Source organism: Hemiscyllium ocellatum, chromosome 35 (assembly GCF_020745735.1).
Source record: "Hemiscyllium ocellatum isolate sHemOce1 chromosome 35, sHemOce1.pat.X.cur, whole genome shotgun sequence".
NCBI classification, from domain to species: domain Eukaryota; kingdom Metazoa; phylum Chordata; class Chondrichthyes; order Orectolobiformes; family Hemiscylliidae; genus Hemiscyllium; species Hemiscyllium ocellatum.
In genome coordinates, this window is record NC_083435.1 from 15,441,802 (window position 1) to 15,453,661 (window position 11,860).

An 11,860-nucleotide genomic window follows, 5' to 3' on the forward strand; every position below is an offset into this window, starting at 1 on the left:
TTGTTGGGATTTTCTCTCTCTCTCTCTTTCCCCTCCTCTGTTGCACACACACACACACACAGTCTTGTTGGGATTTTCTCTCTCTCTCTCTTTCCCCTCCTCTGTTGCACACAGAAACACAGAGTCTTGTTGGGATTTCTCTCTCTCTCTCTCTGTTGCACACACAGACACACACACAGTCTTGTTGGGATTTTTCTCTCTCTCTCTCTCTCTCTGTTGCACACACACACACACAGTCTTGTTGGGATTCTCTCTCTCTCTCTCTCTTTCCCCTCCTCTGTTGCACACAGAAACACAGAGTCTTGTTGGGATTTCTCTCTCTCTCTCTCTCTCTGTTGCACACACACACACACACACAGTCTTGTTGGGATTTTCTCTCTCTCTCTCTTTCCCCTCCTCTGTTGCACACAGAAACACAGAGTCTTGTTGGGATTTCTCTCTCTCTCTCTCTGTTGCACACACAGACACACACACAGTCTTGTTGGGATTTTTCTCTCTCTCTCTCTCTGTTGCACACACACAGTCTTGTTGGGATTTCTCTCTCTCTCTCTCTCTGTTGCACACACACACACAGTCTTGTTGGGATTTTCTCTCTCTCTTTCCCCTCCTCTGTTGCACACAGAAACACAGAGTCTTGTTGGGATTTCTCTCTCTCTCTCTCTCTGTTGCACACACAGACACACAGTCTTGTTGGGATTTTCTCTCTCTCTCTCTGTTGCACACACACACACAGTCTTGTTGGGATTTTCTCTCTCTCTCTGTTGCACACACACAGTCTTGTTGGGATTTTCTCTCTCTCTCTGTTGCACACACACACACACACAGTCTTGTTGGGATTTCTGTGTGTGTGTTAGTGTTTTGTTATTTTCCCCTCCTCCCCGAGCCCGCTGGTGTTGCTGAAGGGGAAAGCAGAGGCGCTGGATCTGTCCGTGCCCGTGTTCCCGGTGTTAGGAAGGAGAATGGACGAGGAAACGCGGCTGCTGCAGCCGCGGGGAGCCGGAGCTGGGAGCGGCAGCGGCAGCGGAGCCGGGTCCGGGGCTGGGGCTGGCGCTGGGGCCGGCTCCGGCGCTCCCGGCCCCGGGCACTCCATGCAGAGCGGCTTGCCTCCTCTCCTCGGAGCCGGGCACCTTCACGAAAACGCCACGGACAACGGGGAGAGCAGGAAACAAGACATTGGGGACATCCTCCACCAGATCATGACCATCACCGACCAAAGCCTGGACGAAGCTCAAGCCAAGTTGGTCACTTTTTTTTGTTTTTGTTAATAATTAATCCTTTTATTTCAAACCCTTTATTTTCTAAATCTCGCCTGTAAGTCGGAAAGGGGAGGGTGTTTTGTGCTTTAAATACGTCGTCCCTTTCTGTTTTAAAGTTTATTTTTCCACCTCCATTTCTCTTGCTTTTTAAAAAAAAAGAAACATTTTTGTTTTTGCCCCGGGATCCCTTTGTTGATGTGAGTTTTGTGTTTTATCCCCTTCTCTCTCTCTCTCTCTGTAACAGGAAACATGCTCTGAACTGTCACAGAATGAAGCCTGCTCTCTTCAGTGTTTTGTGTGAGATTAAAGAAAAGACCGGTAAGAGATTCCCAGCGAAAAATAAAAAAAACCCCAACAACTCCTCCTGGCCGTGTTCAGGTTGGAACGAACAACAGAAATAAGTCTCTCTCTCTCTCTCAGAAAAAAGGGAAACAATTATCTGACCCGCCATCTTGGCTTTGCAAGCTCTTCCCCTCCCTCTCTCTCTTCTCTCCCTTATGTATAAAACTGAAACCTCTCTCTGACTTTTCTCTCTTTCCTTCCCCCCCCATCTCTCTCTGCCACATGAAAGACAAGGGGACGAGAATAATGTAACTCCTGATCACTTCAGTAGAAGGGGAACTGGCTGGATAAAGGGAAGGAGTTGGATGTTGGTGGAGGGAGGGATATTTTGTATCCTCTTGTGGTGAAAGTGTTCTCCCTCTTAGGGTCTTGGCTTTTCTTCCCTTCCCTGTGGTTTTGAAAACAGATTCTCTAACTTAAGTTATTCCCCCCCTCCCTTTTCCTAATTTGTCTCTGCTCACCCTACTCCCACAACCCAGGTCTGTGTGTTTTGTTTTTAATCGCATTCCCTCATCCCACCCCCCCCCCCAACACAGGCGCACAAACTTTGTGGAGATAGCTTTCAACTGGGCCAAAAAAAAATGGCATTGTTTAACAGGGACACTCCAACAAGAGCAGCTTCAAGCACCCAAGAATATAGCCATCACCATTCCTCTCTCTTTTTTCCCCTTTCTTTGCTCTATCTTCCCCCCCCCCCCCCCCCCCCCCAAATCCTCCATTCCTCACCGTCACCCAGAATAAAATCCCAGTGGCAAAAGAGTCTGGCAAAACGTGATTTAACCGGCCACTTTTATTTTAGTGTGGGTTTGCTTTATTTTCTTTGTAAAAGATCGAACTGGCTACTGCATGCTGATTTTTTTTTATTGTTGTTTGGTTTTGCATTTGCTTGTGTTTTTTTACACACGCCGGGAGGTGTGATGGGGGCAAGATGGGGAGCCAGGTTTGAGCTGGGGACAGAGAGGACTTTTTTTCTTTTTAGTTCCACCCCCCCCTTCACCCCTACCCTCCCCCCCCAATTACCTGACACAGAAATCCATCAACAATTGAGTTGATGTTTCAAGGAAATCTTTTTGAGTTGGTGTCACCTGCCAGATAAGTTGATCTGAAAGCTACCCTTGCATTTGTTACAAAGAGGGAGGGAAGAGAGAGAGAGAAAACCTTTCAGTTGTTTTGTGACAATATTTGGGATTTTACTGTGTTTGGAGTATTGAGGCCCCAGTTTGTGTGAATGGTTAATCTATATGAAATGTACATCATTTATGAAATTAATGAGGATTTTGATGTGTTGGTTTTGCAAATGTATTTGGCTTTCTGTTTTGCGGTGTTATGTTTATTGGGACTTTTGGTCTCTGCACTGTATGGTTTCTGGAATGCCTTGCTTGTGAAACGCAGTTCTCTTGCAGAGATACGTCTGTCTTACGGTTGTAGAGTTGTGCGGTGTCGAAAAGGGAGAACCTGCATTTGTATAGCACCTTGCACACCACTTCCCTTGGGCATCCCAAAGCTCTTTGTGGTCACTGAGATGTGTGGGGAATCACATCCGTCCAATTGGCACAGGGTATCATCTTCCTCGATCAGAAAAGGATTGGGTGCTTTTCTTGTTGTTAGTGACATTGGTCCAGGGATGACTATTGGTCAGGATGTCGCTCCTAACGACGTTGTGGGATATTTTTGTGCCCATCTGGTGGAGGAGCCAGGGCTTCGGCTTCAAGCCTTCACTGTAAGATGGGTCCCTGAGATGTCCCTTCGATGATGGGCATCTCTCCTGGGTCCAGTCACTCCTTGGTGCTGCATGTCTGGTGACTTTTTTCCCCCCCCCTTTCCACCATCAAGTCACGCAGTGCTCCTCCAGCCCTTTACTGGTGTATTCACCGAGGTCACTATGATGAAAACTTGGGAGTAGGATTTGGGCCTCCAAACGTCAGAGGGAAGGAAGAGCGCGGCCCTCTGGGATGTGCTTAAATTGATGTGGGACTGTGTGTGTGCTGTACTGTTGCTCAACTGGGGTACTGTAGAAGGTTACAGCACAGCACAGGCCCTTCAGCCCTCAACCTGTGGAACCAATCTGAAGCCCTTCCATCCTACACGCTTCCATTTTCATCCATATGTCTATCCAATGACTATTTTACCGCCCTGAAAGTTGGCGAGTCTAGTACTGTTGCAGGAGGTGCTCCTACTACTCTGAGTAAAGAACCTACCTCTGACATCTGTCCGAGATCTATCACCCCTCAGTTTAAAGCTATGTCCCCTCGTGCTAGCCATCACCATCTGAGGATGTCCATAAATCATTGCCCGCAAATGAATGTGGAGGCGTTATTCCGAGACGAGGAGGGAAGATGTTCCTGGCCCCTCGAACGGCGTTACTGTGGAAGTATGCTCCCTGATCTGATCAGCATCTGTGGGAGCTTGCTGTGTCAATTAGCTGCGTTCATCGCCCTTTCACGCCAAAAAAAAAGTGGAATAATCAGCTGGGAAACACTTTGGAATGTCCCCGGTGTGAGAAGATGGATAAACGTATGTGCCTGATGAGCGCATTTGTCACCTGTTGCGCAGGGCAGGACTGTTTTGGTGTCAAATTGCCTGAACTGTTGCCAGAGGACATGTCCTCTCCAAGACCCTCAGAGAAACCACCCTTCTGGTTTGGTGAGAGGGGTCTGGGGTTCCCCCCCCCTCCCCGTACCATTGTCCGAGAGACTCGGTAATCGACCAGCGAGTGCTGTGCCCAATCCCGATGGTTGGAGTTAGCTTTGGAAACTCAGCCAAGATGGTGGCAAACCGTTTGACTCTCGGTCTCTTGGAGGGGGGAGGGGGTACGAACCAGAGTGAGAAGGCGCGAGGAAGTGGGGGGAGTTGCAGAGCAGATTTGGGGGCGGACAGGAGAGGACATCCTGCATTGATCGCTCTCTGATAGCCTCCATCGCACCCCCTCACCCTCGTTCCCCCAAATTAATGTTCTGTCTGGGCCTGGCATTGCCAAGTTATTTGACACAAAAAGAAACCCCAAACTTCTTATCCTCTCGTGGAGTCATGGCTTCCTTGTCTTTGTAACACTGTCTGACCCTCAGAGACGTGTGGGACCTATAACTCTACCCTAGTGTGTGTGTGTGTGTGTCAGTGCCTGTACCCACTCCCATCACCTAGATTTATTCCGCACACCGCAATTTGTTTCAGAATGTCGAATGCACGGTTTGATGAATAATAGTTCCCTGCGAGAGGGCGCTTCCCCCTCTTTGTACAGTTGCTGTTTACCCTCAGCTCATGCCTTTTGAGTTGCCTAGATCCCTCAGCGCTGGAATTTCCCCACAACCCATCCACCCCCCTGCCTTCCTAAATCAAGTCCCCGTCTCGCTCCTCCGTGATATTTAAAACGCAGTTTAAAAGTCTCCTTCTGAGCAGACCTTTGAGTATCGGAGTTGGGACGTCAGGTTGAGGACATTGTTGAGGTGTTGTCTGGAGACTGTGTGTAGGTCTGATCACCCTGTTTTCGGGAGGATATTACTACGCTGGAAGGGGGTTTGGAAAATATTTACTGGGATGTTTGCCAGAAAGGGAGGGGTAAGGAGAAGCCTGGATATGCTTGAGATTTTTCACTGGGGGGGGGGTTGGAGGTTGAGAGGTGACCTTATCAGATCATAAGGGGCATCGATAAGTTGAACAGCAGATGTCTTTTCCTAAGGGTGGGGGTTTTCCAGAACCAGGGATATATTATTTAGGCGAGAGGGAAAAGATTTAAGAAGGATATGAGGGGGGCAACTTTTTTTTTTAAAAAAGAGGGTGGTTTGTGTGTGGAATGAACACTTCCAGAGGAAGTGGCGGATGTGGGAACAGTTACAACATTTGTAAAAGACATTTGGATAAGCACATGAATAGGAAAAGTTTGGAGGGATATTGGTCAGGAGCAGGCAGGCAGGATTCGTTTAATTTGGGATGCTGGACTGGTTGGACCAAAGGGTCTGTTTCCGTGCTGAGTGACCGCGGAAACGTTTGGTCACTCGCTCCCCCGTGGCCTCAGTCTGGACACTGTCTGGTTTTGCCTTCCTGTGTCACGCCCAGGAACGTTGACGTACAGCCTGAGCTCTCGCGTAGTTGTTGTGGGCTACATGAGGGAGGAATGGACTGAGTGCGGGGATTGTTGCTGGTCTCCTCAGTCCTGTGCCCTCAGGCGCTCAGGAGAGCGGGCGATGGAGATGGCCAGTTGGAGGTGAGGGGGGTGGGGCGGGGTTTGTACCAATCTTGGACGGTGCACGCCGACACTGGGCGAATTGACGTAGGACGTGCGCGGTTACTCGGCGCGACTGCCCCTCAACTCGAACGCTCCTCCTTGCGAACCGCTGCTCCGAGGAAGTGTGCAGTCTGTTCTGGTGAGGCCCTGCAGCCTAGAGGGATGACAGACACACTGGCATCCTCGAGGCTGTGAAGCGAAGCAGCCTGACGCGTGCTATTGTCGTCATAACACAGTCCGCGGGTTTAGTTACAACAAAGCCTTCTTGTTACACGCTGTAATGTGAGAGCACGCGCCTGCCTGGGTGGTGTTCTGTGACACTGGGCCTCTCACAGTGCTTTCTGTTAATGGAATCCTGACAGTGTGGAAACAGGCCCTTCGGCCCAACCAGTCCACACTGATCCACCAAAGAGGAACCCACTCCGACTCATTTCCCTACGTTTACCCCTGACTAATGCACCTAGCCTTCACATCCCTGAACACTATGGGGTAATTTAGCACGGCCAATCCACCCTAACCTACACATCCCTGGGCATTATGGGACAATTTAGCATGGCCAATCCATCCTAACCTACACATCCCTGAACACTATGGGACAATTTAGCACGGCCAATCCACCCTAACCTACACATCCCTGAACACTATGGGACAATTTAGCACGGCCAATCCACCCTAACCTACACATCCCTGGGCATTATGGACTGTGGGAGGAAACCAGAGCACCCAGAGGAAACCCACACAGACACGGGGGGAATGCAAACTCCACACAGACTGTCACCCGAGGTTCGAATCGAACCCGGGTCCCTGGGGCCGTGAGGCAGCAGTGCTAACCACTGAGCCACCATACTGCCCCCTGCTATGTTGGTGTGGAATCTCCCTGGTGAGGGTCGGTGTGTGCCCGGTCGATGAGTCTCGCCTTCCTGAGACTGAGATAGCTGGTGGCTCGATGGGATCCTTTCCTGAGTGGGAGTTAGCGCCCGCTGGGATCTGTCGACCTGCAGGCGATCTCTGTCGGGTGTGCGGGCGTTGGCCTCTGCCGATCGGGAGATAACCCTTTGCCTGGCGTTTCCAGCCCGTTGTTTGGCTCTGAGCCAGCTGTCGCCCCCTGTAGGACTGGAGAGCCTCCCCACCAGGCTCATGCTGCAGGGCCAAGGGTTCAAACCCCACTAGGGGCAGCTGGTGACATCATTAAGGGTTTGGCTCACCCAAAGGCACTGGGACCAATGGCTGTAGCTGTGTAGGGACAGCGGCTCAGTGTTTAGCACTGCTGCCTCCCAGCGCCAGGGACCTGGGTTCGATCCCAGTCTCGAGTGACTGAGGAATTTGCACGTTCTCCCAGTGTCTGCGCGGGTTTCCTCTGGATGCTCCGGTTTCCTCCCACAGTCCAAAAACATGTGTAGGTTAGGGTGGATTGGCCGTGCTAAATTGTCCCATAGTGTTCAGGGATGTGTAGGTTAGGGTGGATTGGCCGTGCTAAATTGTCCCATAGTGTTCAGGGATGTGTAGGTTAGGGTGCATTGGCCAGGCTAAATTGTCCCATAGTGTTCAGGGATGTGTAGGTTAGGGTGGGATTGGCTGTGGCTGGCGGGTGTTACAGGGCTACGATGGGTCTGTATGGGATGCTCTTCAGAGGGTGGGTGTGGACTCGAAGGGCCGAATGGCCGGCTTCCACGCTGCTGGGATCCTTTGGTTCCCCAGGCAGGTTGCGTGCTCTCTGGCTGAACCCTAAAGTGAAGAAGTGTTGATCCACTCTCAGTCGAACCGTGTGTGACCTGTGTGTCTCTGTGCATCCTGCAGGACATCCTCTCGAGCTCCCCCACCCTGCTCCGGTGGGGGGTGGGGGGGCCGGTTTTGCTGCTCTTGTATCCGGTATCTCTTCCTTCGCCAAGTGCCCTTTGTTGAAGAGTCCAAAGCATGGGTCCACGCGATCATCTTTTATTCAAATAAAGTGTGCTGTTTGGATCCCTGTGTGCCGTACGGAGGCTGTGCGGTCACTGTGTGCCGTACGGAGGCTGTGCGGTGACCGCGTGCCGTACGGAGGCCGTGCGGTGACCGCGTGCCGTGCGGAGGCCGTGCGGTGACCGCGTGCCGTGCGGAGGCCGTGCGGTGACCGCGTGCCGTGCGGAGGCCGTGCGGTGACCGCGTGCCGTGCGGAGGCCGTGCGGTGACCGCGTGCCGTGCGGAGGCCGTGCGGTGACCGCGTGCCGTGCGGAGGCCGTGCGGTGACCGCGTGCCGTGCGGAGGCCGTGCGGTGACCGCGTGCCGTGCGGAGGCCGTGCGGTGACCGCGTGCCGTGCGGAGGCCGTGCGGTGACCGCGTGCCGTGCGGAGGCCGTGCGGTGACCGCGTGCCGTGCGGTGACCGCCTGCCGTGCGGAGGCCGTGCGGTGACCGCCTGCCGTGCGGAGGCCGTGCGGTGGCCGCCTGCCGTGCGGAGGCCGTGCGGTGGCCGCCTGCCGTGCGGAGGCCGTGCGGTGGCCGCCTGCCGCCTGGGTGACCTGTACCATCCGCGGCGTTCTCCTGGTACACCACCGCGGTCGCCGCCTTCCTGAGGAACCACCACACTGAGGTTGGACCTGTCTCCTCTTCCCCACCCCTGACTCGGATGGGAGAAGCCGGTTGGGATGGTGTCTTTCCCAATCCCTCTCCCGGCACCCCGGGGCTCCGGTGCTGTGATCCGGTTAGTGGGTTGCTGTGTGAGGGCGGGAGTGAGGGAGGGTGCACGTTCCAAACTGCCTGCCTCCGTTTCCCCACACCTCACCACACCACACCTCACTCGGAGAAGAGGCGTCCCATCTTCGCAGTGAGCTGTGGGAGCTGAGACCGCTCCGGTTTCGGGAGTGTGCTCCTACCTCTGAGATGGGAGTATTCTCCAGGTCCTGCTGGAGGAGGCCCGGGCTGTCTCAGTGTCTGACAGCGAGGGATTTGGGGCAGGGGGAAACGAGGGAGAATGTAGGAATGGGGGTCACCCTCCACTTGAGTGGCCAGTGAAATGTTTCTCTTCTCCATCCTCTCCTGGGGTCTGGGTATCACCAGCACCGCTGCCAGCTCTTGCCCGTCCCTAATTGCCCCTTGAACCCGCTAGAGCCTTTTCCACAGCTGAAAGGTAATGGCGCGGCTGTGGGTCTGGGCTCACTTGGAAGCTAGACCAGGTAAGTGTGACAGATTACTCTGTCTGTGCCTCCCTGTGTGTGCATTTGTGTGTCCCTGTCTGTGTATCTCTTTCACCCATGTGTCTCTCTCTGTCTGTGTGTGTGTGTGTCTCTCTGTCTCTGTCTCTGTGTGTGTTTGTGTGTGTCTCTGTGTGTGTTTGTGTGTGTCTCTGTGTGTGTGTGTGTGTGTGTGTGTGTCTTTCTCTGTCTGTGTGTTTGTGTCTCTCTCTCTCTGTACCCCTGTGTGTGTCTCTCTCTCTGTACCCCTGTGTGTGTCTCTCTCTCTGTACCCCCGTGTGTGTGTGTCTCTCTCTGTCCCCCTGTGTGCGTGTCTCTCCCTCTCTCTGTCCCCCATGTGTGTCTCTCCCTGTCTCCCTGTGTGTCTCACTCTTTCTGTCCCCCCATGTGCGTCTCTCTCTCTCTCTCTCTCCCTCTCTCTGTCCACTGTGTGTGTGTCTCTCTCTATCCCCTGTGTATCTCTCTCTGTCCCCTGTCTATCTCTCTCACTCTATCCCCTGTGCGTCTCTCTCTCTGTCCCCTGTGTGTGTCTCTCTCTGTCCCCTGTGTATCTCTCTCACTCTATCCCCTGTGCGTCTCTCTCTCTCCCTCTCTCTCTCTCTCTGTCCCCTGTGTGTGCCTCTCTCTGTCGCCCTGTTTGTCTGTGTGTGTGTGTCTCTCTCTCTCTGTCTGTGTCTCTCTCTCTCTGTCCCCTGTGCGTGTGTGTGTGTCTCTCTCTCTCTCTGTCCCCCTGTGTGTGTCTCTCTCTCTGTCCCCTGTGTGTGTGTCTGTCTGTGTGCGTGTCTCTCCCTCTCTCTGTCCCCCATGTGTGTCTCTCCCTCTCTCTGTCCCCCGTGTGTGTGTGTCTCTCTCTGTCCCACCACCCCGTGTGTGTCTCTCTCTGTCCCCCTGTGTGTGTGTCTCTCTCTCTCTGTACCCCCCGCGTGTCTCTCTCCCTGTCTCCCTGTGTGTCTCTCTCTTTCTGTCCCCCCATGTGCGTCTCTCTCTCTCTCTCGCTCACTCTCTCTCGCTCTCTCTCTCGCGCTCTCTCGCGCTCTCTCTCGCGCTCTCTCGCGCGCTCTCTCGCGCTCTCTCTCGCTCTCTCTCGCGCTCTCTCGCGCTCTCTCGCGCTCTCTCGCGCTCTCTCGCTCTCTCTCGCGCTCTCTCGCGCTCTCTCGCTCTCTCTCGCGCTCTCTCGCGCTCTCTCGCGCTCTCTCTCTCTCCCTCCCCCCCGTGTGTGTCTCTCTCTGTCCCCTATGTGTGTGTCTCTCTCTCTGTTCCCAGTGTGTCTCTCTCTCGCTCTCTCTCTGTCCCCTGTGCGTCTCTCTCTCTGTCCCCTGTGTATCTCTCTCACTCTATCCCCTGTGCGTGTGTCTCTCTCTGTCCCCTGTGTATCTCTCTCACTCTATCCCCTGTGCGTCTCTCTCTCTCTCTCTCTCTCTCTCTCTCTCTCTGTCCCCTGTGTGTGCCTCTCTCTGTCGCCCTGTTTGTCTGTGTGTGTCTCTCTCTCTGACCCCCGTGTCTCTCTCTCTCTCTGTGTCTCCTGAATGTGTCTGTCTGTGTGTGTCTCTCTCCCTCTCTCTGTCCCCCGTGTCTCCGTCTCTCTCTCCGTCTCTCTCTCTGTCTCTCTCTCTGTCCCCCACGTGTCTGTCTCTCTCTCTCTCTCTCTCTCTCTCTCTCTCTCTCTCTCCCCCGCGTGTCTGTCTGTCTCTTTCTCTCTCTCTCTCTCTCTGTCCCCCGCGTGTCTCTCTCTCTGTCCCCCGCGCGTCTCTCTGTCTCTCTCTCTCTGTCCCCTGCGTGTCTCTCTCTTTTTCTCTCTCTCTCTCTCTCTTTCTCTCTCTCTCTGTCCCCCGCGTGTCTCTCTCTCTCTCTCTCTCTCTCTGTCCCCCGCGTGTCTCTCTCTCTCTCTCTCTGTCCCCCGCGTGTCTCTCTCTCTCTCTCTCTGTCCCCCGCGCGTCTCTCTCTCTCTCTCTCTCTCTGTCCACCGCGCATCTCTCTGTCTCTCTCCGTCCCCCGCGTGTCTCTCTCTCACTCTCTCTCTGTCCCCCGCGCGTCTCTCTGTCTCTCTCTCTGTCCCCTGCGTGTCTCTCTCTTTTTCTCTCTCTCTCGCTCTCTCTTTTTCTTTCTCTCTCTCTCTCTCTCTCTCTCTCTCTGTCCCCCGCGTGTCTGTCTGTCTGTTTGTCTCTCCCTCTCTCTCTCTCTGTGTCCCCCGCGCGTGTCTCTCTCTCTCTCTCTCTTTCTCTGTCCCCCGCGTCTGTCTGTCTCTCTCTCTCTATCTGTCCCCCGCGTCTCTCTCTCTCTCCCGTGTGTGTCTCTCTCTGTCGCTGTGTGTGTCTCTTGACTGTGTCTGTCTGTGTCTCTCTCTGTCCCCTGTTCGTGTGTGTGTGTCTCTCTCTCTCTGTCCCCCTGTGTGTGTCTGTCTGTGTGTCTCTCTCTCTGTCCCCCTGTGTGTGTCTCTGTGTGTCTCTCTCTCTGTGCCCCTGTGTGTGTCCCCCTGTCTATGTGTCTCTCTCTGTCCCCTGTGTTTGTTTCTCTCTCTGTCCCCTGTGTGTGTGTCTGTCTGTGTGCGTGTCTCTCCCTCTCTCTATCCCCCATGTGTGCGTCTCTCTCTGTCCCACCACCCCATGTGTGTCTCTCTCTGTCCCCCCGTGTGTGTCTCTCCCTGTCTCCCTGTGTATCTCTCTCACTCGATCCCCTGTGCGTCTCTCTCTCTCTCTCTCTCTGTCCCCTGTGTGTGCCTCTCTCTGTCGCCCTGTTTGTCTGTGTGTGTCTCTATCTCTGTCCCCCGTGTGTGTCTCTCTCTCTCTGTGTCTCCTGAGTGTGTCTGTCTATGTGTGTCTCTCTCCCTCTCTCTGTCCCCCACGTGTCTCTCTCTCTCTCTCTCTCTCTCTCT

The 11,860-nt window shown here is 53.9% G+C and overlaps 1 protein-coding gene across 1 annotated transcript in view; it reads left to right on the top strand.

The window, feature by feature from the left end:
* The first annotated feature begins 412 nt into the window (after positions 1 to 412).
* The window catches only part of LOC132832822 (pre-B-cell leukemia transcription factor 2-like), a 100,924-nt gene continuing 89,476 nt past the window's right edge, over positions 413 to 11,860 (top strand). Inside the window, exons 1-2 of the mRNA XM_060850989.1 lie at positions 413 to 1,237; positions 1,501 to 1,574. Coding sequence (XP_060706972.1) covers positions 960 to 1,237; positions 1,501 to 1,574 — 352 coding nt within the window. The 5' untranslated portion in view covers positions 413 to 959. The remainder of the gene's footprint in view (positions 1,238 to 1,500; positions 1,575 to 11,860) is intronic.